The sequence below is a fragment of the Oncorhynchus nerka genome, linkage group LG22, assembly GCF_034236695.1.
Source record: "Oncorhynchus nerka isolate Pitt River linkage group LG22, Oner_Uvic_2.0, whole genome shotgun sequence".
Taxonomy (NCBI): Eukaryota; Metazoa; Chordata; class Actinopteri; order Salmoniformes; family Salmonidae; genus Oncorhynchus; species Oncorhynchus nerka.
The window spans coordinates 62,329,633-62,356,442 of record NC_088417.1 but is presented as its reverse complement, the minus strand read 5'-3'; the positions used below and the strand labels follow the sequence as shown (position 1 = coordinate 62,356,442).

The 26,810-nt window shown below is 41.0% G+C and overlaps 1 protein-coding gene, 1 long non-coding RNA gene and 1 pseudogene across 10 annotated transcripts; 1 reads left to right on the top strand and 2 right to left on the bottom strand.

Moving 5' to 3' along the window:
• Positions 1 to 304: 304 nt before the first annotated feature.
• LOC115105439 (E3 ubiquitin-protein ligase rififylin-like) lies at positions 305 to 13,418 on the bottom strand. 4 transcript variants are annotated; one of them, XM_029627504.2, is made up of 7 exons: positions 13,190 to 13,418; positions 10,273 to 10,451; positions 6,422 to 6,559; positions 5,784 to 6,092; positions 5,273 to 5,483; positions 5,013 to 5,036; positions 305 to 4,743 (listed from the first exon to the last, which is right to left on the bottom strand). In XM_029627504.2, exons 2-7 carry the CDS (start codon positions 10,441 to 10,443, stop codon positions 4,562 to 4,564), a joined length of 1,035 nt encoding a protein of 344 aa, XP_029483364.1. In that variant the 5' UTR covers positions 10,444 to 10,451; positions 13,190 to 13,418; the 3' UTR covers positions 305 to 4,561. The 4 variants fall into 4 exon arrangements, with proteins under 4 accessions (XP_029483364.1, XP_029483363.1, XP_029483365.1 ...); XM_029627503.2 differs by lacking the exon at positions 13,190 to 13,418 and adding an exon at positions 12,051 to 12,233; XM_029627505.2 differs by lacking the exon at positions 13,190 to 13,418 and adding an exon at positions 7,373 to 7,443 and having other exon boundaries at positions 10,273 to 10,362.
• Positions 12,734 to 26,776, top strand: LOC115104767 (replication factor C subunit 2-like; annotated as a pseudogene).
• LOC135563797 (uncharacterized) lies at positions 18,454 to 20,066 on the bottom strand. Of its 6 annotated transcripts, none has more exons than XR_010460523.1 (3): positions 19,261 to 20,066; positions 19,071 to 19,222; positions 18,454 to 18,956 (listed from the first exon to the last, which is right to left on the bottom strand). It is a non-coding gene; the product is annotated as an uncharacterized LOC135563797 (long non-coding RNA). The 6 variants fall into 6 exon arrangements; XR_010460526.1 differs by having other exon boundaries at positions 19,071 to 19,146; positions 19,185 to 20,065; XR_010460522.1 differs by having other exon boundaries at positions 18,454 to 18,576; positions 18,615 to 18,956; positions 19,071 to 20,063.
• Positions 26,777 to 26,810: the final 34 nt, after the last annotated feature.

Genomic DNA, 26,810 nt, shown 5'->3' with positions numbered 1-26,810 from the left:
CGTCGCCGTGATTCGCCTACAAGTGTGATCTGGGATTTCTTCAAACTGTACCGTCTTTGTTCTGGATTTCCTCTTTGGGTGCACTGATGCATTGCTATACGGAATCATTGGGATGTCACCTCATTGAAGTTGACAGATTTAGTGCAGGGAGGGACATCCCAAGGATCACTGACCTTTTGACATTATTCAATCACAACCAGAAACCTATTAAGCGGTTGACATCTCCTTTTGCACAATTTTTCTTTTAGAGGTTTTTCATAGGCTTAATTATAGTCTATGGTCATAGAAAAGCCCAATGTACAAATGGAGTTTATAAGTCTGTTGGGGTACTTTATTATATTTTTATCAATATAAAAAACGTCCAACAAAATATATGCACAAGAACATCAATATGTTTAATACATTTTCAAAAATATAGGTTTTTCTGATTTATAAATCCTATTAGCTTCCATTGTAGTTAAGAACTGATCCAGCATTTAGCTCATTTAGCCAATACTACTGAATACATATTTAAACTACAACAAAGGCAATAGTCCATGCTAGTAATTTGACAAATGTACAACACGCTCAATAATATTTAAAATGATACTGTCGCATGGGATTATTATATACAATTTCACAGTTGTTGAACAAAGTTAAATCATCAGAGTATACGAAACACAAATAATTCTCCACACATACAGTTATGAGTCATTCCAAGTGTTTTCAAACTGCCTTTTGTCAGAGCAGTCTTCCTTCCCCCCCAAAAAAAACACATGCAAATCTTTCCATTAAAGTTGAACTTCATATGCTAATAATGACCCTTTTTCCCCCTGGGGTGGGATAGTGCAGACTAATTTCCTTGTTCTTATCTAATAACTAGTGGAGGTGTTGTTAATCACCTTTAGCACAACTCTCCATAGCAAGGCATTTACCAAAACGATAACTCACTGTTAAAGAATCACAGATATGATAGATTGTCAGATTTTTCTAAACACGTCCAACATTTCACAATAGTAGATTGATTCGTCTTCCAAATACCAAAACACCTCCATTTTAAAGTCACCAATAACAAATTGATATTAATATCTAGGTCCTCAGACAGCAATAAGAACTACAGGACTCTCGTGGCAGACTAGGGACACCAACATCCCACACACGCATGACATTAAGGTTTTATCTTGTGCCTTTTAAAGCCATTGAAATACCATCAGGAAGAAGGCAATATTTAGAAGACATTTCTTGAAATATTCTAATTAGTTATCTGCTACACAGTTCATATACTGTTATTAAAGGCCCAGTGCAGTCAAAAACATGATATTCCTTTGTTTTATGTATACGCATTTCCACAATGAGGTTGGAATAATACTTTGTGAAAATTATAACCCTTTTAGTGTAAGAGCTGTCTGAAAAAAACGCCTGAAGTTTTAGCCTGTTTTGGTGGGAGTTTTTGCCTTCCATGGTGTCATCACCATGGGGTAAATTAGTTAAGTTCCAAACCTCTGCCAATAATAACATTTTCAGTTTTCCCTTCCCCACTCATACCTCTCCCAGAGTCCTAGCAAAATTCTTGCTTGAGAAATTGCTCTTTGCTAAAAAGCTATTTTTATTTATTTTAGACAATTTTAAATGAAAACAATCCGTTTTTTCAGGTTTTTTTCCAGGTACTTAATTGTTACCTGGAAATTATTTGATAGAGATCAAACACATCTGCACTGAACCTCTATCAGACCTTGCCTTTAAATCAGGTCCTCAAGGAGCATTACACATGTACATGGGCTATAGTATATGTGGAAAATATTAGCTTTCTTTGTTGAAGAGTGTTCTGTTAAGGTACATTCTACTGTTTGGAATGTTTAGATCTTGGGTTGGGTTTCGCTAAATGTATACACACGTTTTCACATGCACAGAAAACACTCCTTAGAGAGAACTGACTTGACTGACGGCCTGGCTTGTATAAACTGATGTCCAGGATAAAAACAAGATGGTGACGAGATGTTTGTGAAAAGATCCAGATCTAGTCTCACGACACTGACATATCTTGTTTCACCTGCTCTCTACAAACTACATGAGATGATTCATATTGTTCTTGCATGATATTAGCATAGTTATTGACAAAAGACATATCAAACGGACTAGTGAAAAATCTATTTGCGATATTGGCAATTTGGCAGTCACAGTAAGAAATGGTTTTGTTATTGTAAACAACTTAAACCAGTTACATTCAGTTCAGGCAGACCAAGTATCTGGGATAAACGGAGTCTATCCCAGTGGATACGCATTCCCTAAAACAGACACATTAATTAGTATAAGTGCATTTTCCTCATGATCAGTTTTATGGTACATTCATTAGCTATAAAACAAGATATACAGTAGAAAGACCATTTAAATGCAAACCATTATGTTTCTCTATAATTTTAAAACATGTTCCATAAAAAGTTGCAGAGGGCTGCCAAACCATTTCAATTCCAGGTAATTTGAGAAATGCACTGTAATAAAATTGCCTCTAATTTCATATAAATTCAATCTCAATCCATTTACTGAATTGCCTAGAGTTGGAATAGAATGAACCAAGATCCTCCTTAAAGCTCGAATCCTTAGTTGCTACATCCATTTAATGAATGATATATACCCATTGATTCTTGAAGATTATAACGTATAAATACCTCATGAGCTTAGTTTAACTTGTCATACCCCATGAGAATCCAAAATATAAGCTTGTTTTACTTCAATGTGTATAAACAATGTAAATCTAAACAAACACTGTATAGCCTTAAAACATGGTTAAAACTAGAACTTTGATATCATGGATGGTCAGTCCTTAGCTCTGTCTCTGAATCTGAGAGTGGTTGCATTTCTCCATGTCCATCCCTCAGCTTTATACTGAAACAGAGGCGGGGTGGCTCTTTGTTATTGTTTCAATTATCAATTCTAGCTTTTAAAACACCCCCACAAACAAAGTAAATTCGCAGAAAACTGATTTTTTCTTTTTAACTAGTAGATACATTTAATCAACTCGTCATTAGGAAATGAGTGTATTCAGTGCACTACGTCAGCTAAGTTAATGAGCACTCTGTTCTGGGGCACTTGCTGATAAGAGAGAGGTGGTGAGAGCCTTGGAATGGAGACATTCTGCTAACGAGGTCAGTTCTCTTTACCCCAAAACTCATTTGGGCTAAGGTCATGGAACCAACTTCAAACAATTTATGACCCCCAGAGAATAAAAAAGAAACTGCATATCTACTGTGTCGGGTTTACATTTCAGAAAAGATCCCCATTGTGGCTCATTTAAAGAACTATTAACGTCAAGTCAATGCGTGTTCTGTTCCAGTTTTGATACAATATCTGCAAGTTAAAAGGGTAATTTGACCATAAAAGGGCGAATGAAGCCAAGCATTATCCCCTCCTTGACCCTCAAGTACTTTCAGTGAGCTACAAGCAGACTCTTGTGTTTAAAGGGCTGTTTCCACTCCTAAGATGCTATGTTCATCCACCACACAGATGTGTCTGAAGGATCGCCAATAAGACAGATAAGGCCTGGGTTCTATGCTTAGCAAGTGCACTGCAACCTAAAGATAGCTCTCTGGACCACAAAACCAATTAACAGAACAGCTGGTTTGCAGGTACTGAACTTTAAGTGTGACAATTGGAGGGCGCAAAACAGACCTTACCACTTCAAGTACTCCGTGCTGCACTTAATGCACCAATTTCACAACTACTGCATTCCATGCATCAAATATTAGCACGTTCATATCCAAGCCTTGCTTGGGGCGATAAGGTTTGAAATAAACGGTTTTGGATATTTTGGTCTCGACACACACCGCTTACTTGCACTGTCAAAATGGGGCCCTGAGTGTTGCTTCCATTGGTCAAATAGCACCATTTTGGCCATTCTGTTTTGTTACGAGTGTTGTTAATCACTAGTCAAATAGCACCATTCTGGCCACTCTGTTTTGCTATTGATATGCATAACAGAGTAGCCTAACATGTTCCCTCTCTTACCAAGATTCAGCATTTCATTCATTGCCAGAACAAATACGTTTTTTTATATTCATTGCTTGTTAGTCGATGCCCTCTCTAGTAAGGCCCTGTGTTTCTCAGCTATGGAACTCAGTTGTTTCCCCGTGCACACAAATGCAAAGACAGAAAAATGCAATATAACCTTGCCTGTGTGTGGGGTTGAAATAAACATGATCTCTACCCAATAACCTCAGAATTTGAAAAGGTACTGCTGCCCTCCCATGCAAAGTGCCAATATAGTTTGGTGTCTGACTGGCACCAATGTGAATACATGATACCTAACTCTTTTGAACAATAAAGTTATAGTACTGAAATATTGAGGTCTTGTAAAATGCTGAAAGTGTAGAAACAATAGGTTCAGTTGGAATAGAAAAACAGAGAACCCAGAAAAGAGGAGGCAGGTTATTTCTCTGGAATGCCGGCAAGAGGAAGACTGATTGAATGAGTGAGAGTGTGCATTCCAGAGGAGTGTATTCATGTAAAATATGCCATCTCTGAGCAGTGGTGGCAGCAATGCCATGTTGTCCTTGGTATCCAGTGTGTCCCTCGTTGTGGCCATGCATCAGGACCTGAAGACGTGCACCGCCCGTACCACGTACTGTCTGCAGATGGGGCACTCGCTCATGCGCTTGCCACACTTGCTGCAGGTGACCATGTGGCCACACTCCAGCAGCACACAGTCAATGGGAGAGTCCATGCAGATCCGACAGAGGTTCTCCTCCTGGCTCTTGGGAGCTGCAGGGTCTATGGCACAACGACATGGAAAAGAAGAGAGGTCTCTATTGAGTGTGGTCTAAATAACTCTATTTGGGTCATCTTTCATTGTTTTATATTTGACAGGTTGCCCATAACAGGTTACATTTAAGCAGTGTGGGACCAAATTGTTACTACGGATCAATGGTATGATTTACATAAACTTCAAGTGTTCCTCAAATTGTGTTCCAGCCCTTTGGCAGTAAAATGGTTTTCTATACCGATTCTCTTGTTTTTTGAACTTGAAACAAAACCCTTACCTTCTTCATTTTTTGTATTTGAAACTGGAAAAAAGAAAAAGAATTGAACTGATATTAAATTTTAAAAATCCAGGATAAAATTCCACATCATCCCCAGATATAATACAGTATATGCCATTTAGCAGACACTTACAGTAGCCTACAGTGAGTGCATATTTTTTAATACATGTGACCCCAGCGGGAAATGGCATCCACATCCCTGGGATTGCTAGCGCTTTTACCAAATGAGCCTCACATGACCACATCCTGGAAATGCTCACCTAGGTTCTGGAGGTCCTTCTGGTCGTTGTAGAGGCGGGTGACCCTCTCCATCAGCTCCCACTTCTCGCAGCAGCCTTTGTAGTTGACAAAGTTGCGGGCCAAGATCTCCTTGAGCTGGCGCACGCTCAGGCCCTCGATATCCTCCACGCGGCTCAGGTCAGACAGAGAGGCTCTGCGGCCGGGCATCAGGGTCTCCTCGCTGTCCGATGACTGCAGGAACAGGACAACCATGGAGGTGGGTCAGAATAGTAATGTGTATTTTGTCTGGTCTCTTTTACTTTTGTCTGGCCCGTGTATATTTTTCCACATCTTTGAGTTTGTCACCAACAGTGGTATGCTACATTTTAAAACAGGGAATAAAAAAAAAAATCATAATAACATTGCATTTTGTGTGGTCTCTGGATGTCTCTTCTGCTGTCTGACATCAATTATCCTCTTGGTGGTCATAGGCATCCCTCCATCTAACAGCTACTGATTAATCAATCCCAAAACCTTGAACTTAGTGTTTACCTCTTCATCCTCATCCTCCTCCTCTTCTTCCTCATCAGAGATATGCTCTGATTCTGCCTCAGGGGCTGATTGTTCTGGCTGCTCTGGGCTCAATGTGTCGGGGCTGGTAGGGCCCTGTGTCTGGGGAGGAGACGGTGTGTCTGGGGAGGGGACATTGTTGTGAGCCCCGGGCTGGGAGGACACGGTCTCATTGCTTCTGCTGGTGCTGGGGGTCTGCTGGCCCAAGACCAGCTCAACCAGCTCCTCCTTTTCCCGGCACGTCTGGGTGGGCACCTCGTGCAGGTGGAGGTAGTCACGCAGCTCCCGCACCTAATTTTTGGGGTTATTGTTGAATTTCATCTGACACACACTATTTATATTTTTCCTACTCCTCGTGTAATAAAAAAAAACTCAACTACATTACCATGTTTATAATGCAGTTACTAATGTACTCATGTAACATCATGACAACAACTTAATACAATTTGGCAATTGTAATTAAAGTGTTATTTCACAGATAAGAGTAAAAGAATGAAAAGTGTTACTGCTTTAGCTTTCACCTGACTTAGCTACTATATATGTAGCTTAACCTAATGCATGTGTCTTTGTTTATTTTCCATTCAAAAAAAAATGTAAATACAAAAAGAAAAGCAGCACACCTTGAGTCTCATCAACTGGGCGCGGTCGAAGAGGGTTCCGTGAAATCGCTGACATGTGTGGCAGAGGCGCGGGCATGGCGGCTCCAGCTGCACCGAGCAGCGGCCACAGAAGTTCTTCTTGCAGTCCACACAGACATGCTGGGGTAGGGAGAAAGGAGGACAAGAGGGTGAGGGTGAAACTCTTACCAAGAAATGAATGGTCACTGAAAGAATAACACTCCGTGTGTGTGTGCGCCACACAGCCTTTTGTTCCAGCTGAGCACTAGACTAGAACCTTATTGTTGAGAAGTTGAATCAAAAGTGTTCGCCAAAGATGCGATAAAGAGGTCAATAGACCTTGACCAAATCAATAGAAATGACATGGGAACGCATGGAGGAAAGATACCGATTCTTCTGATTGTCCCCTCCAAAAAAATGTGCCAACATTTAGGCTATTGTTATACAGTGTGAATTACACATACTATGTTGATGTAAAAATCAAAGTACAATGCTTGTCAACACCAATACACGTTTATGTCATCGTCACCAATCAACTGCATTGCAGTTAAAAACAACTGACTACCACCACCAATTTCTCTATGCTAGCTATGCTACCAGCTTATACGAACGGGAGTTAGCATTTAGCAGTCACTTCTTCTAAACCTGAAAATGGACTACTTCGAAATGTTATGCAGCGAAAACAGCCAATATATCCAAATAAAATGTAGTAACCACATTGTGGGCCTGTTACAATACATCAATCATGACGGATTTGACCAATATTCACTTTGTTAGATGAGATTTGTCGAATGTGTGCCAATCCGGCGTCCTCCTGTCCCCCACAGTCTGCGTTCCATTACCTCTTTACCGCATCTATACTGTACTAAAAACTATTCAAAAACTTCTCACAAAAATAACTGTCACCTCTGGCCCACAGCTCTTGGCAAATGTATAGCAAAGATGAGATCTTACCTCCATGTAAACTGGTGATGTAAGTAGGGATGACCCCAATTAGTCGACTGGTAGATCGTTTGGTCGATAGGCTGTTGGTCGACCGAGATTGTTTTTGTCAAGCAGTAGCAAATATATATATAAAACATTTTATGGCACGAGACACCTGTCGGATTCGCGCCCATCTCAGTGAACTAATCCATTGCGGAGGCCGCAGGGATGGCACAGTCCAAGAAGAAGAAGGGGAGTGTGGCTAAGATGCACAACACAAGTATCTCACCCGCCAATTTGTGCACGTTCATTGTTTCATAACCTCATTGTGTGAATCGTTTGCCTTGATTGTTAGTGTCTATCAATTCCCCATTACATATAACCAGTAGTAGCCTACATTTACCAACAACTCCTAATTTACAATGTTTGTATGGTTATGGTAATTTCTGTTAATGCATTCAATATATTATTAGTCCAGTCTTTTACCATTCTCATTGTCAGAGTGGACATGTTGTTTGCAGAGCCCACAACCTATGCTACACTTGTGAGAAACAAGTTTTGGTTTATTTCCTTCCATTTACGAGTTTTGTCAATTTAGTCCATTGTCTTTTGTTTGAAGCACTACGGTCAAATGTTGAGTAAGGACACGCACCTGATTACGCATAGAAGTAGGCCTATAGGCTACCTGGCCTGATTACACATAGAAGTAGGCCTATAGGCTACCTGGCCTGATTACACATAGAAGTAGGCCTATAGGCTACCTGGCCTGATTACACATAGAAGTAGGCCTATAGGCTACCTGGCCTGATTACACATAGAAGTAGGCCTATAGGCTACCTGGCCTGATTACACATAGAAGTAGGCCTATAGGCTCCCTGGCCTGCGCACAAATGTAGGCATATAAATGTTCTCATTAGAGGATCTGATAGTATTTCTGATTGGCTTAACGCACCACGACTAATGAGCTGTGGAGCTTTCTTCCCCTCAAACAGCAAGCAAACAAAGTCTATTTTTACATCCATTGAGAATGACAATATTTCCTCAATGTATTAGAAAAATCTTTCGATAACCACTCGGTGTGAAAGTCATAAAACAGATCTGCCTGATGAGATCTTATACAGCTGTGTCTGTCCCGAGCTCACTGGTGCAGTAAATTCTGAGTGCCCAAAATATTTTATACAATGTTCCAAGTTTGCTAGCAAGAGCTTCAGGCTGGACACAACTAGTTGATACAATGTTTCAAGTTCGTTGCAGACAGGCCATGTGTAGCCAATGTGATTTATAGGATATTTATTTTTATCAAGATATTTTCTACCTGCAGGCTGCAATGTTTTTATTTGTTGGCTTTATGTAGGCTATTTTTACATCGTTGGCATTGGCAATACTTTTAGGTTTGTATCATTGTCATTTACAACTTTGATTAACCACATGACAATGATTTTGAGATTCAAAGGCGTTATAAATTAAATGAAACTGTTCCACAAAAAAGTGCATATGAAAAACATAAGTGGCAAGCAGTTCGTTAGAAATGGTAAGATAAATTGGCATTCCACATGAGAAAGGTTGCCGACTCCTCGTGTAGCCTATTACCGGCAACTTCAAGAGAGTAATGGCAGAATCTATGAAAGCCAGCAGGAGGAGGATAGTCGTTTCTCTCTTCATCTCTGGCTCCCTCTTGAGTAATTAGTGTCTTATTTCATCAAACAGCATCAGACAATAATATAGTTGATTTTATTAAAAAACATAGGGTGTGTGTGTAACAGTATAAATTTAGACCATCCCCTCGCCCATACCAGGGACCATCTGCACACATCAACAACAGTCACCCACGAAGCATCGTTACCCATCGCTCCACAAAAGCCGCGGCCCTTGCAGAGCAAGGGGAACTACTACTTCAAGGTCTCAGAGCAAGTGACGTCACCGATTGAAACGCTATTTAGCGCAAACCACCGCTAACTAAGCTAGCCGTTTCACATCCGTTACATGTGTGTGTATATATATATATATATATATAAATACACGTTCCAAAATGTCGACCACTTGATTGGTCGAAAGAACAGACGACTATCGGGAGTCAAGTTTCAGAACAAAGTTGCAGAAGAAAGTTATTTGTTTCTGGCCATTTGTAGCCTGTAATCAAACCCACAAATGCTGATGCTCCAGATACTCAACTGGTCTAAAGAAGGCCAGTTTTATTGCTTCTTTAAATCAGATCAACAGTTTTCAGCTGTGCTAACACAATTGCAAAAGAGTTTTCTAATGATCAATGAGCCTTTTAAAATTATAAACTTGGATTAGCTAACACAACGTGCCATTGGAACACAGGAGTGATGGTTGCTGATAATGGGCCTCTGCACACCTATGTAGATATTCCATTAAAAAAATATCAGCCGTTTCCAGCTACAAAAGTAATTTGCAACATTAACAATGTCTACACTGTATTTCTGATCAATCTGATGTTATGTTAAATGGACCAAAAAAAAGTGCTTTTCTTTCAAAAACAAGGATATTTCTAAGTGAGCCCAAACTTTTAAACTGTAGTGTACATCTGTTAGTGATTTAAACAGCCCTTAACTTTCTGCTTTGATGGATTCAGAAATACAGCCACTATTGTAGAAGTGTCGACTAGTGCTGTATTTGACAATCCAGAATGTGAGCATCACTGTGTTCTAAGACTGACTAGTACAGGCCCAGTTACTGATATAGTGAATCTGTGAATCATAAAAGTCTAAATTCTAGTAATTCTGTTGACAAGCAAATCTGTTACTTTGGAGTCTGTAGCAGCTCATCTGTATCAAATCCTCTTGGGTCTATGCTGTTCCAGAATTTCAAGTCACACTCTGCTACCCACATTTCAGATGAGAGCTGGCCAGCCGGCCCTCCTTTACAATATTAATCAGGCTGTTACCCATTGGTTCAGTGCCTCTTACCTTTATAGCGATGGTGTCAAAATGGCCTCCGCAGGCCTTGCACAAAAGTTCGGGAGAGATCGGGGATTGGCTGTTGCCCGAGTTTGTGTAGGCCTGGCGCCATGAGCTGCCGTTTTCTTCCACTGTGGCGGTAGGTTCCAAACAGGACCAGCTACAACAGGATGTCCACATGCTCCTGCCTGTTCACACAAAATACATACCCAGGAAATTACATCACTTTCTCATGGAATTTAAATCTTAATTCTAATTCTACGGACTTACATCACAAAGGATGCCTAGTAGGGAAATTGAATTGCAGAATAGTGTAGCATTGCTTTCAGATTAATTATGTAGATGTGTACCTACTGTAATCCCATTCTGTATTACCTGAAATGTTTTTATTTGGAACAATCAATATTGAACGCTCTAAATAAATAATATAATCAAACCCAAGATTATAAAGACATTGTATTACATTCCTTTTTCTGCAATCAAGTGCCGGAGATTCTATCAGTGGTGCGCAGGGGAATGATTGTACTCAAATAGGACAGAGCCAAGAAACCTTCAGCCATCATTTCAAGTTTTTAAGTAAAGCACAACCTGAAATGAATTTAATGAAAACAACTGATAGTCTTTGGACTTTAATTCACTGAAAAAAACTCACAATTTCAACAACTCTTAGCTACATTCAGAGCTGTTTCCATTATGGCCTATAATTTGCTCCTACGCTCGGACTGAATCACAGTAGGAGCAAACAGGAACAAATGTATGATCAGATCGGTGGCGAACTGAGTTCAGGAACAATGAGAGTGCTGTGTGTCATTGTTATCAGGGCTAGAATTATGCATGCCTGATACTCTCCCTCAGTTAAAAGGGGCCAAATGGGGAAGTTAGAAAATCGAGACTTCTTAACTGTTAAAACGTATGTGTGAGGAGAGTGAATGCTGATAGCTACATTTTATACTGTATGTATAGGCTTGGAAAAATAACTAATGTATCTTTCATATTAGTGAGAAATCAAATGTTTTTTAAGGTTAAATTACTACACATCTTTATAGGGTTAGGATTCCCACAAGGCCATATATCCATGTCATTTCACTTGTTTACGAAAGACAACACGGAAGGCCTTAGGCAGCCACCGGTGTTAATTAGCTATCTAGTTTGCTCTGAACACCTGCGTGTAAGGGTAACTGGGAAGGAAGAGTAGTTCTACAAATGGAGGCACACATAGCTTGTGGATCTGTGCAAAACTGCTACAATAAGTATATTTTTATTTTAAAGATTATTTCTTGCTGATATGAAAGATACGGGGCATATCAGCATGTTTCGAAAACCGATTTGAACGCGATGATTATCGTTCTAAACATTAAAACACAATATCAGAATTGTAGTTCACATGAAGCCAACAGTGGGCGAATGTAACCGCTGAAAACCCTACACACGGAGAAGGGTTTTCGATAGCTATTGTAGTTGAATCCTACAGTGTGTTGTCATTTAAAAAAACTTTGGTCCATTGCCTCTAACTTAATCATAGATCATACTATTGATCTTGTGTTAACTTAATCCCACTTCCTGGATTTTATGTACAACCCTTACTAGCCGTATTTGATTGTAACGCTAAAACGTCGGTAGAAGTTACGGTGATGCGCCTGCAGTTTATGTTTCTGGCAATAGTATGAAGTTCTATTCCTGATATGAAAATGCTGCATGTTGCTTACCAACTGAACTGTAACAATGTATCAACTCCGTGGCTCTCTAAAAGAAACCTGTCGACAAGTTTATTACATGAAAAGTCTTACCTGTCGACAGGTAGGCTTACGCACAGAAAATTGTTGTGTGGCCTATTTAGAAAAGTCTACGAGAAATGCAGGCTACCAAGATACTTTTCTGTAACAGCAAACTCCAGGAAGAACCCGACACAGCAACATTCCCCAGCGCTTCCACTCCCCGCCTAGCCTATCATCGCCTCCAGTTGCCAACCTCGCAAGAAGCACACGCCCCGTATTTGAAATTGTACAAAAAAAAGTACAGTAGCAGCGCACCTGTGAGTCACAAACTAGTCTGTCTAGTAGTGCTTAGGAATTGTGAAATGGTGGTCTCTGATTAGTGTCATGGTGGATCAGGGCAAAAATAAACTAGTCAATTAAATAAACATTTTTCATGCTCAGAATTTTTATTTTTGTAGACTATCATTATTTTAAGGCAATTAATGCGTCATTTTGTATTGAAATCGTCATACATTCATCTAATGAATAATGCGGGGTATTCTGTTGTACATGGCATCTTATTGAGAGAAACTCTAATTAATTATTCTAAAAACACAACAATGAATAGCCAGGCCTATTGGCTTTCTTCCCTAGCCTATTTTCAAAATACAATAGGCTACTTCTCTCCCACTTAGGATCGATGTATGCTAAATGTACTGTACAATGGGTGTTGATTTAATACAATCTATAACAATTGCTGCTTTAATTATACTACAATGTGCCTGAGTAGTGATGACGCCTACAATAACTTGGACAGTGGTAAGTAGCATAGCCCTCCTAAAGCGCACATTGCAAAATGGAAATCAAACCATCATCAGTTGATTTTTTTTCCTCCAAAATAATAGATACATAAGTGCGTACACAATATAGAGATATATGTCGTCTACATTGAACTATCCCTGTGTATGACGCAAGGGCGTGTGTGATCGTTTCTTTAGGAATGGTCCTGATGCTGCATGATGTTTCATTCCACCCAGCCATTTCGAATGGGATATCCCAGATCATTGCCAAAAGCATGGGACAAAAATTAGGGGTGGCATCTTTGAACAATATAGGTAGGGGGTATGCCTCCATTTTGTGATGATTTGACATCATGCAACAACTAACTGAGATTTTGACATTCCTCACTCTAACTGGCTTGACAGATCGTAGTGATGCGCAAGCGATCTTACCTGGGTGACCCGGAGCAAATCCTCTTTGTAACAGCCATCTCGTATTGCTGAGTTCAGTTTGGCATCAATGTTGAATCAATCACACATATGCGATGTCTCAAAGCCAGGTTTTTGGCGTAGCCTTGGTCCACTGTGTTGTTCGATGTCTGGCCATACAACCGGTTGGCTAAAAATCTACTGATGGAGGACAGCTAGCATCTTCAAGGAAATGACGTCAGTTTAGCGACAGTTGTTTGGTTCCTGCGGTGGCGGGAAGAACTGCAGCCGAAAACATGGACGTGACGATGAATTAGGCAGATTCTGAGCAAATTCAAACAGAAGTTCAACGGAAGAAATATGAGGCCACTGCGAAAGTGTCTAGCATTGGATAGGACTTGCCATGGTAACGTTTACAAGCTAGTTAGTTGCAGTATTTTTTGTATTTATTAGCGGACTCAAATAGCAATGGATATGATCTGCCATGGTAAGGTTTACAAGCTAGTTAGTTGCAGTATTTTTGTATTTATTAGAGGACTTCAATGGTTCATCATGGCTAACTAGCAGTGGTAATGGATCATTTGAGTAGATAGGTGGTGAGCCGTATCAAGCTAGCTTCTTTCGTTTTCGAGATGATCGAGCTGTGTCTTACATATTGTGTATATTTATTTCTTCTGAACACATCTGTTTGTTGGCAATGTAAATTCTTGCATTTTTTTCCAAAATACTTACATTTATGTTCGCTAGTTGGACAGACAAACGCCACCGAATACTAAACTGTAAACCAATCAAAACTCGTGTAATATCCACGGTATTATCTGCTGATCACGTCTGCCAATTACGTTATCCAAATCGAAGGTAGTAGACAGCTGGTGGCATCTCGAGAAACTGCTATCAGATAACTCATTTTTATTTATTTGTAATCTAACTATTGACACTGAACACAAATATAAACGTAGCATGTAAATTGTTGGTCCCATGTTTCATGAGCTGAAATAAAAGATCCCAGAAATGTTCCATATGTACAAAAAGCGTATTTCTCTAAAATATTGTGCACAAATGTGTTTACATCCGTTATTATTTCTCCTTTGCCAAAAAAATCCACCCACCTGACCGGTGACATATCAAGAAGCTGATTAAACGGCATGATCATTACACAGGTGCACCTTGTGTTGGGGACAATAAAAGCCACTCTAAAATGTGCAGTTGTCACACAGCACAATGCCACAGGTGTCTCAAGTTTGAAGGAGCGTGCAATTGCCATGCTGACTGTAGGAATGTCCACCCTAGCTGTTGCCAGAGGATTGAATGTTCATTTTTCTACCATAAGCCACCTCCAATGTCGTTTGAGAGAATTTGTCAGTATGTCCACAACTGGTCTCACAACCGCAGACCACGTGTAACCACGCCAACCCAGGACCTCCACATCTGGCTTCTTCACCTGTGGTATTGTGGTGGCAGGTAGCCTAGTGGTTAAAGCGATGGACTAGTAACCGAAAGGTTGCAAGATCAAATCCCCGAGCTGAGAAGGTAGGAGGCAGTAACAAGGCAGTTAACCCACTGTTCCTAGGCCGTCATTGAAAATAAGAATTTGTTCTTAACTGACTTGCCTAGTTAAATAAAGGTCAAATAAAAAAATTGTCTGAAACTAGCCACCCTGACAGCTGATGAAACTGTGGGTTAGCTCAACTGAAGAATTTCTGCAAAATCTGTCAGAAACCGCTTCGGGGAGCTCATCGTCCTGACTGCAGTTAGGCGACTTAGCCGCCTTCTTCAGTGGGAAAATGCTCACCTTCGATGGCCGCTGACACGCTGGAGAAGTGTGCTCTTCACGGATGAATCCCAGGTTTCAACTGTACCGGGCAGAAGGCAGACAAGCGTGTACGACGACGTGTCGGCAAGTGGTTTGCTGATGTCAATGTTGTGAAGAGAGTGCCCCATGGTGGGGTTATGGTACGGATAACGAACACAATTTCATTTTATTGATAGCAATTTGATTGCACAGAGATCCTGAGGCCCATTATCGTGCCATTCATACATCACCTCATGTTTCATGTTAATGCACGGCCCCGTGTCGCAATGCTAGCTCGCTCCCAGACTGAAATAAGATTGTCGCAAGGATCTGTATGGAAGCTGACAATGTCCCAGTTCTTCCATGGCCTGCATACTCACCAGACACGTCACCCATTGAGCATGGTTGGGATGCTCTGGATCGACGTGTACGACAGCATATTCCAGTTCCCGCCAATATCCAGCAACTTCGCACAGCCATGGAAGAGTGGGACAGTGTTCCACAGGCCACAATCAACAGCCTGATCAACTCTATGCAAAGGAGATGTGTTGCGCTGCGTGAGGCAAATGGTGGTCACTAACTGGTTTTGTGAGCCATGTTCCTACCTTCTTTTTTCTTTTTTAAGGTATCTGTGACCAACAGATCCATATCTGTATTCTCAGTCATATGAAATCCATAGATTAGGGCCTAATTTATTTCAATTGACTGATTTGCTTTTATATGAACTGTAACTCAGTAAAATCTTTGAAATTGTTGCGTTTTATATTTTTGATCAATATAGATATATAAATGTGATACCATCAATGCAAGCTGTAAAATGACTCCCAACTTAGAACACAGCAACCTTTTAGTAACGTAGCTAGCTTGCTAGTTACAACAAGCAGATGTGTTGCTAGCTAGCGGGAGCAGATAGATTAATCACTAGTTAGCATGTCATTCTAGGACAAGGAGTGTTTTAGCTTTCAGTTTATTCCAAGTAATAATTGAAGACTACAAAAACCTATAGGACAAGTAGTGTAAATCTACTAGTCACCAAGGCAGGACCCACTCATTTCATTCTGACAAATAAGAAATGCCACACTATCCTTGTCAATAGTAGGTTGATTGCAGAGCACCCTGACTCAGACTGTCAGGATGTTCATTTTCAAGCTCACAAACTACAATCCTTTGCTGTGATGATTTCTTTCATTAATTCTTGTCTTACATGATGATCTATTCAGCTCTCGTGTCCTACTCCCAGAGATCAACCATGGGCTGATTAATTCACCTGTCAGGAGAACCATCCTTCTGCAGTTTGAACTAGCCCTGCTGTCACCATTTAGACCACATGCATTTGCCTGTTTTGAATCCCTGAGCCAACTAGGTGAAGACGGTCTGTGCCTTAGTGCCACCTGTAAGTCGTTCTGGATAAGAGCATCTGCTAAATTACTCAAATGTAAATGTCTCTACATCAGTCAGCTAGATTGACTCAAATAACCAACTCACCATCAAGCTTTGATTATTTGAATCAGCTGTGTAATGCTAGGGCAAAAACAACAAAAAGCACGGGGGGAGTAGGACAAAGTTTGTGTGACCCTGATCTAAACCACCTAAATATACTCACATTTCACTGAACATTTAGTATTTGAAACTCAAACATTTCTTTCACAACTGCTTTTACAGTATATAATCCTACAGCCTCTTTATCATTCTCCATGCCTTATATTCCAATGCATCCAACATTATGCATGCTCACCATGGTATTGGGCAGCTGCTATTTGAGAATTAATCTGGTTTAGAAATCAAACTGGTTCAGGTGTTTTTTTTGTTGTTGCATATTGTGTTACAATATATGCTATATTTGTAGGCTATGCCATATGTATTGACTAATAAGCAAATGCAGCTGTCGTTTTAAAACCTCCATTCTAGTATGCATGACACGCACATCTATCTACATGCTTTTATGTGTTTCTATGCAAAGTATATGATTGAATGTTTCTTTAAGCCTGCAGCTGTTTACTTGAAACGAGACATATAATCATGCCAAAACACGATTTAAACATTTAAATTCACTGATAGAGCGTTAGCTAATGAAACACAAATTGACATTTACAGTAGCTGGCTCGTCTGTAACATTGACTAGCTTTCCTTAAATTGGCTAAATCGTCAACAGAGTTACCTCTTCATATGATCAAGACAATTCGTATTGCATGCTGCATATTTCAAGTGCAGCTGAATAAAAAAAAAAAAATCTTATTTCAGTCTGGGAGCGAGCTAACATTGTCGATAGAAGCAGGCCATTGGCTGCCTTCATCACAAGGGGTATGTAGGGGAGTTCTGATGGGTTCCAAGTTTAGTAGTTCCGCAAATTTGCCTGAGCAGCCTTGTTGAAATATGAGAAAGTACAAGAATTGAAGGTGCCAACAAATGTTATAGTCATTAAAAAAATGTAATATACAAAAAATCAGCTCCTCCCTCCACAGGGATCGATTAGCTTCACGTTTCAAGTCTTAGTTCCACCACGTAAGATCCTAGCATTGTAGCTAGCTAGCTAATAGCACTAAAATGAATATTAGCTATGAAAACAGCCATTATGCATACCTCTCAAAAAGTAACCAGTTAGCTAGCGTTAGCTATGTAATGTTACGTTCTAAGCATCTCATTGGAGCAACAGCTAGTGCTACTAGTCCAAGTAATTGGGTAAATCACTATGAATTGCTTGTTGATTAGCTTTGGTGGCAATGAAGTGAGTCCCAACAGACTCGCTTAGTTGCCATCCAAGCTAGTTGCTGATAGTTATGCTTGTTCTGAATATCTCACAGGATTGAAAAATACAGACCATTGAAGTTGAATGAAATAGTAGGCAACGAGGAGACTGTTAGCAGATTGGAGGTAAAGTATCCTCAATAGTTTAAGTTTTAATAATATTTTTTGATAAATAATAGCTAACTGTATGATTTTTTTTGTTCCCTTCTCTCTTATAGGTGTTTGCCAGAGAGGGAAATGTACCCAACATCATTATTGCAGTGAGTGACTGACCCGATTCATTCTTTCATCATAACGATTTGATATTACATACTGACATGTTGGTGCAGCAGAGTAATGTTATGCCGTCTTTCATGTTGGACCTTTTTTTAAAACATAAGTATCATTATTATAGGGTCCCCCCGGTACAGGAAAGACCACTACATTTACATTTACATTTAAGTCATTTAGCAGACGCTCTTATCCAGAGCGACTTACAAATTGGTGCGTTCACCTTAAGACATCCAGTGGAACAGCCACTTTACAATAGTGCATCTAAATCTTTTAAGGGGGGTGAGAAGGATTACTTTATCCTATCCTAGGTATTCCTTAAAGAGGTGGGGTTTCAGGTGTCTCCGGAAGGTGGTGATTGACTCCGCTGTCCTGGCGTCGTGAGGGAGTTTGTTCCACCATTGGGGGGCCAGAGCAGCGAACAGTTTTGACTGGGCTGAGCGGGAACTGTACTTCCTCAGTGGTAGGGAGGCGAGCAGGCCAGAGGTGGATGAACGCAGTGCCCTTATGAGACTGAAACCATTCCAACTGGAATAAACAACATTATGAGACTGAAACGATTCCACCTGGAATAAACAACATTATGGGACTGAAACCATTCCACCTGGAATAAACAACATGATGAGACTGAAACCATTCCACCTGGAATAAACAACATTATGGGACTGAAACCATTCCACCTGGAATAAACAACATTATGGGACTGAAACCATTCCACCTGGAATAAACAACATTATGGGACTGAAACCATTCCACCTGGAATAAACAACATTATGAGACTGAAACCATTCCACCTGGAATAAACAACATGATGAGACTGAAACCATTCCACCTGGAATAAACAACATGATGAGACTGAAACCATTCCACCTGGAATAAACAACATGATGAGACTGAAACCATTCCACCTGGAATAAACAACATGATGAGACTGAAACCATTCCACCTGGAATAAACAACATTATGGGACTGAAACCATTCCACCTGGAATAAACAACATGATGAGACTGAAACCATTCCACCTGGAATAAACAACATGATGAGACTGAAACCATTCCACCTGGAATAAACAACATGATGAGACTGAAACCATTCCACCTGGAATAAACAACATTATGAGACTGAAACCATTCCACCTGGAATAAACAACATTATGGGACTGAAACCATTCCACCTGGAATAAACAACATTATGAGACTGAAACCATTCCACCTGGAATAAACAACATTATGGGACTGAAACCATTCCACCTGGAATAAACAACATTATGAGACTGAAACCATTCCACCTGGAATAAACAACATTATGGGACTGAAACCATTCCACCTGGAATAAACAACATTATGAGACTGAAACCATTCCACCTGGAATAAACAACATGATGGGACTGAAACCATTCCACCTGGAATAAACAACATTATGAGACTGAAACCATTCCACCTGGAATAAACAACATTATGGGACTGAAACCATTCCACCTGGAATAAACAACATTATGGGACTGAAACCATTCCACCTGGAATAAACAACATTATGAGACTGAAACCATTCCACCTGGAATAAACAACATGATGGGACTGAAACCATTCCACCTGGAATAAACAACATTATGAGACTGAAACCATTCCACCTGGAATAAACAACATTATGGGACTGAAACCATTCCACCTGGAATAAACAACATTATGAGACTGAAACCATTCCACCTGGAATAAACAACATGATGAGACTGAAACCATTCAACCTGGAATAAACAACATTATGGGACTGAAACCACTCCACCTGGAATAAACATTATGGGACTGAAACCATTCCACCTGGAATAAACAACATTACGGGACTGAAACCATTCCACCTGGAATAAACAACATTATGGGACTGAAACCATTCCACCTGGAATAAACAACATGATGAGACTGAAACCATTCCACCTGGAATAAACAACATGATGAACTGGGAGAAGGTGGAAGACATTACAACAACATTATAATAAATAGTAGTAGATTTAAAGAACATCTACATGGTGTCTACAGTACCTGAGTATTTACCTTGATGAGGACACATGGTGTCTACAGTACCTGAGTATTTACCTTGATGAGGACACATGGTGTCTACAGTACCTGAGTATTTACCTTGATGAGGACACATGGTGTCTACAGTACCTGAGTATTTACCTTGATGAGGACACATGGTGTCTACAGTACCTGAGTATTTACCTTGATAAGGACACATGGTGTCTACAGTACCTGAGTATTTACCTTGATGAGGACACATGGTGTCTACAGTACCTGAGTATTTACCTTGATGAGGACACATGGTGTCTACAGTACCTGAGTATTTACCTTGATAAGGACCACTAGTATTCTGTGTTTGGCGCGAGCTCTTCTAGGCCCAGCCATGAAAGATTCTGTCCTGGAACTGAATGCTTCCAATGACAGGTGAGAGCAAGTGATGTCTGTCATGAAAAATGTCACACTGGCATACTTAAAGGAAAGATTCACCCATTTTGAATGTTATATCGTATTTGTGCACCTCTGAGTGGCGTTCTATAGATTCCCGGGGTCATTTCATGTTTTCACGTGTATCTGAGCTATTCTCTGTTCAAGCAGGCATAAATACAGCCGGTATGCTGCATTTTCTCATCATTATACTAGCTGTATTTCTGGCTGCTTGAATAGCTTAGATACACGTGAATCCATAAAATGACCCCGGGAATCTATAGAACATCGCTCAGAGGTCAAATCAAAGTTTATTGGTTGCATACACAGATTTGCAGATGTTTCTCAGATGCAGTGAAATGCTTGTTTCTAGTTCCAACAGTGTAGTACTAATACTGGTTCTAGTAGTGTCTTGTAAGCCCATGTGGGATTTAAATAAATCGTATTAATCAAAAATCAAATACCCAGCAATAGAAAACGATACACACATAATCCCAAAAGTATTTTTTTAAACATCGGAAACTAATCCAATTAACAACACAAATAGCACTGTAACAGTAATCCAAATGCAATCTATACGTATCTACACCAAATGAATTTACACAAGATATAGTAGAAATATTATGTACAGCAGTAGATATACTGGATTCTTGACATCTGCTCTATATCAATAAATATGCAGTGTGCATAAACGCTGTAGCTAAAATGCAATGTACAGTAGTAGAAATATTAGGAGCTATGTCGAGAATACCGTATATAAATACACAGTACAAAACCCCATAGCAAAATGGATAGAATTGCAGGAAATTAGATTCCGGTCCTGAGTGTACAAAACGTAAGGAACACCTGCTCTTTCCATGACAGACTTACCTTGTGAAAGCTATGATCCCTTATTGATGTCACTTGATAAATCCACTTCAATCAGTGTTGATGAAGGGGAGGAGACAGGTTAAATAATTATTTTTAAGCCTTAAGACAATTGAGACATGAATTGTGTGTGTGCCATTCAGAGGGTGAATGAGCAAGAAAAATATTTCTGTGTCTTTGAATGGGGTACGGTAGTAGGTGCCAGGCGCACTGGTTTGAGTGTGTCAAGAACTGCAACACTGCTGGGTTTTTCACACTCAACAGTTAACCCTGTGTATCAAGAATGGTCCACCACCCAAAGGACATCCAGCTGTGGGAAGCATTGGGTTTAACATGGGCCAGCATCCCTGCGGAACGCTTTTGACGCCTTGTAGTGTCCATGCCCTGACACATTGAGGCTGTTCTGAGGGCAAAGGGGGGTGTAACTCAATATTAGGAACGTGTTCCTAATGTTTTATGCACTCGGTGTATATGTATGTGAATGGTGTGTATGGACAGTATGTGAATAGAAAAGGTGTGTGCATAGCAATATATCAAATCAAATGTTATTTGTCACATACACATGGTTAGCAGATGTTAATGCGAGTGTAGCGAAATGCTTGTGCTTCTAGTTCCGACAAAGCAGTAATAACCAACAAGTAATCTAACTAACAATTCCAAAACTACTGTCTTATACACAGTGTAAGGGGATAAAGAATATGTACATAAAGATATATGAATGAGTGATGGTACAGAGCAGCATAGGCAAGATACAGTAGATGGTATCGAGTACAGTATATACATATGAGATGAGTATGTAAACAAAGTGGCTAGTGATACATGTATTACATAAGGATGCAGTCGATGATATAGAGTACAGTATATACGTATGCATATGAGATGAATAATGTAGTTATAGTTATATAGGATGGGCCATGACTAGAATACAGTATACAAATAAAGTGGGTAGAACAGTATGTAAACATTATTAATGTGACCAGTGTTCAATGATTATGTACATAGGGCTGCAGTCTCTAACCTGCTGGCTAGTGGTGACTGTTTAACAATCTGATGGCCTGGAGTTAGAAGCTGTTTATCAACCTCTCGGTCACCTGTAGTCACTCTACTTTCTAGTGGGGTGAGCAGGCTTTGACTTGGGTGGCTGAGGTCCTTGATGATCTTCTTGGCCTTCTTGGCCTGTGACACCGGGTGCTGTAGATGTCCTGGAGGGCAGGCAGTGTGCCCCTGATGATGCCTTGGGCTGACCGCACCCCCCTCTGGAGAGCCCTGCAGTTGCGGATGGTGCATTTGCCGTACGAGGCGGTGATGCTTCCCGACAGGATGCTCTCAATAGTGCCCCGCTAGAGGTTCCCGAGGGTCTTAGGTGCCAAGCCGAATAGGTGCTGTTGTGCCGTCACCACACTATCTGTGTGAAGAGACCATTATAGGTCGTTAGTGATGTGCACACTGATGAACTTTAAGCTTTTGACCCTCTCCACTGAGGCCCCGCCCTCTCCTTTCTCCTGCAGTCCACATTCAGCTCTGTCCCTTTTGTTGTCGTTGAGGGAGAGGTTATTTTACTGGCACCACTCCACCAAGGCCCTCACCTCCCTGTAGGCTGTCTGGTTGTTGGTAATCAGGCAGGCCTACCACTGTTGTGTTGTCAGCAAACTTGATGATTGAGTTGGAGACGTGCGTGTAGCCACGCAGTCATGGGTGGTCAGGGAGTATAGGAGAGGGCTGAGCACGCGCCCCCGTGTTGAGGATCAGCTTGGTGGAAGTGTTGTTGCCTACCTTCACCACTTGGGCCCGGCCCGTCCGTTAGGAAGTCCCGGACCCAGTTGCACAGGGCGGGTTTCAGACCCAAAGTTTAGTGATGAGCTTGGAGGGCACTATGGTGTTGAAGGCTGAGCTATAGTCGATGAACAGCATTCTTACATAGAGATGCACAAATACGATAACAAATAAAAAATGGGTGAGTCTTTCCTTTAACTGCACAACCAGTGAGTCCAGGAGTTGCATTTCGGGTTAAAATCATGTTGCTTTAGAAAGTGAAGCCTAAACCACCACATTGTCATGCATCTTCCTCAGAGGCATCGATGTAGTTCGAAACAAGATCAAGATGTTTGCCCAGCAGAAAGTCACCATCCCTAAAGGGAGACACAAGATCATCATCCTGGATGAGGCTGACGGGTAAGACCCCCTGAGGGTCACATTTACATTACATTTACATTTAAGTCATTTAGCAGACGCTCTTATCCAGAGCGACTTACAAATTGGTGCATTCACCTTATGACATCCAGTGGAGCAGCCACTTTACAATAGTGCATCTAAATCTTTTAAGGGGGGTGAGAAGGATTACTTTATCCTATCCTAGGTATTCCTTAAAGAGGTGGGGTTTCAGGTGTCTCACGACAGCTAAGCTGATCTAGTGTACCTATAATGGCTGTGTCTGTAAAGGCTGTTCTTGTATCTCCAGCATGACAGACGGAGCCCAGCAGACCTTGAGGGGGACCATGATCTACTCTAAAACCACACGCTTCGCTCTGGCGTGCACCGCCTCCGACAAGATCATCGGTGAGGGTCCTAACCGTACGATGCAATGATGCCATTGTATTGAATAGGGACCCAAGTGTAAGGTCACGTAGTCTTTTCTCTGTCCTGATGGTCCTCCATGATGCGCTGCCCCTTCCTCCTCAGAGCCCATCCAGTCACGTTGTCTTTTCTCTGTTCTGATGGTCCTCCGTGTTGCTCTGCCCCTTCCTCCACAGAGCCCATCCAGTCACATAGTCTTTTCTCTGTTCTGATGGTCCTCCGTGTTGCTCTGCCCCTTCCTCCACAGTTCTGATGGTCCTCCGTGTTGCTCTGCCCCTTCCTCCTCAGAGCCCATCCAGTCACATAGTCTTTTCTCTGTTCTGATGGTCCTCCGTGTTGCTCTGCCCCTTCCTCCTCAGAGCTCATCCAGTCACGTTGTCTTTTCTCTGTCCTGATGGTCCTCCGTGTTGCTCTGCCCTTTCCTCCTCAGAGCTCATCCAGTCACGTTGTCTTTTCTCTGTCCTGATGGTCCTCCGTGTTGCTCTGCCCCTTCCTCCACAGAGCCCATCCAGTCACGTAGTCTTTTCTCTGTTCTGATGGTCCTCCGGGTTGCTCTGCCCCTTCCTCCACAGAGCCCATCCAGTCACGTAGTCTTTTCTCTGTTCTGATGGTCCTCCGTGTTGCTCTGCCCCTTCCTCCACAGAGCCCATCCAGTCACGTAGTCTTTTCTCTGTTCTGATGTTCCTCCGGGTTGCTCTGCCCCTTCCTCCTCAGAGCTCATCCAGTCACGTTGTCTTTTCTCTGTTCTGATGGTCCTCCGTGTTGCTCTGGTCCAGGAGCTCAAAGGCACAATTGTACGGTAGTCATATTAACAACCCATCATAGTTGTTGTATCTTTAGAGTTTCTAGCCGAGATTTTCATCTCTATCACATATGGAACCGCTTGCATCAGGTGCACTGTTTAGAATGGTGTTTTCCTGCAGATTGCATTTTGGGAAGTGTTTAAAAAGGGATGTTTTATTGTCTGCTTCATTACAGGAGTTGCATGTTCTGTTAAGATTAATTACCGTAATGTAAATGTGATTTCTGTCATTCTGAACACTGTGGGTGGACACACCCTAATGGGTTGGTAAATTCAAATCTTTCCGGTCACGTTGTCCTGTGCCACGGAAACCCTGATCCATGGCTCCTCGTAGTGGCCATACTTTTTGGGGGGCCAATTAAAGTTTGGCTGAGACATGATAAACTATAATAACTTGAGCTTTCTTTTTCTTTTCTTTTTTTGCATCATCAGGCGTTGAATAACCTACAATCCACAAATTCTGGTTTTGGCTACATCAATAGTGAAAATGTGTTCAAGGTACTGTTACCTAACCTGTCTTTTTTTTGTCATTGTAGAAGGCAAAATTGACAATGCGTAGGGTTTCAAAGGAAAGACAAGTAAATTTGTTGTTATTTGTTCAGGTGTGCGATGAGCCACACCCATTGTTGGTGAAAAGCATGCTGGAACACTGTCAAATCCAGCATTGATGAGGCTTACAAGGTATTGCGATCCACTTTTCAATAACAATCCAAACAGAATGTGTATAATATTCTTCTCGATGAATAACCCTTATTTCTCTAGCCGTTAAGTATGGTTCTTAATTAAAGTGATCAATAACTGCTCAGTTTGTAATATATAGTAGGACCATATAGCTGATTAATATTCATGTGTTCCTCTCCCTTAGATTATTGAGCAGCTGTGGGCCCTGGATTACTCCCCTGAGGACATAATCGGCAACATCTTCAGAGTGTGTAAGACTTTCCAGATGTCCGAGTATCTCAAGTTGGAGTTCATCAAGGTAAGAGACATGGTAAAACATTTGCAGTTGTACAGTGAACTCAAAAAAAATGCTTATCTCCCCTGTTTTAGTAATGGTGAGAAGTTAGCATGTCTTGGGGGTATGAAATTTGTGCGTCTTTCTCACTCAGCATTCACAATTCAGGATTATCCGTAATCGTGGTAGCATCCACATTAATGTAGTGTTTAGAAACATTCTGTTCTTATTTACAATAGAAATAATCTGAAACACAACCAAACCAAACTGCAAATGCGTCCAACAAATTTGGAGAGTCACTAGCTTGATGTAGTCATTGCGTGCTAGGAATATGGGACCAAATGCATAACTTTTTACTACTAGTGAATTTGTGCCCTAAAATGGAGGGGACTATGAACAAAAAAGTGCTGTAATTTTTAAACGGTTCACCCAATATGGATGAAAATACCTTACAATTAAAGCAGACAGACTCCACTTTAACCTCGTATCATTTCAAATCCAAAGTGATGGAGTATAGAGCCAAAACCAACAAAACGTGTCACTGTCCCAATGCTTTTGTTGCTCACTGTACATTATGTACATCTCTGGTTGTTTTCCTCATCTTGGTTGGGTGAAACAAAATGGCAGAAAAGTGCCAAACTTGGCATAGGAAAGTAAGCCACACCATAGTATTAATCAACTTCGCCTCAGCATCACTCTCCTTGTTTACTTGGTATTGTCCCTTTTCTCAGGAGATAGGATACACCCACATGAAGGTGGCGGAGGGCGTGAACTCCCTACTGCAGATGGCAGGCCTCCTGGGTCGACTGTGCAGCAAGACGCCCCTGATCTCAGCTAACACCGCACCCACCCATCATCTCAGCACTGTCTCTTTCTCTCCTGGGTTGTGTTCATTATAAAAACAAAACATTTTGCAACAGAAAACATAAGAGAGTTACATATTGAGCATGTCCAGGTTGTCCTTCCCTGTTTCAGTGCAGTTTCTTGCCTTTCGTTCCTAATGAACACAACCCTTATTCCACCAATCTGCGTGACACCCTTAAATGACTGACTCAGAGTCCTGGGGAGTTTGATGTTGTAACATTTCTGGGTTAAATACATTTAGTATTTTATGTTAATGTAAATACTATTGAAAATCACTTCTGTAATAAATCTATGTTTTTTATGACTTGACAGAACACATTGGTCTATAAAGAGGTTGT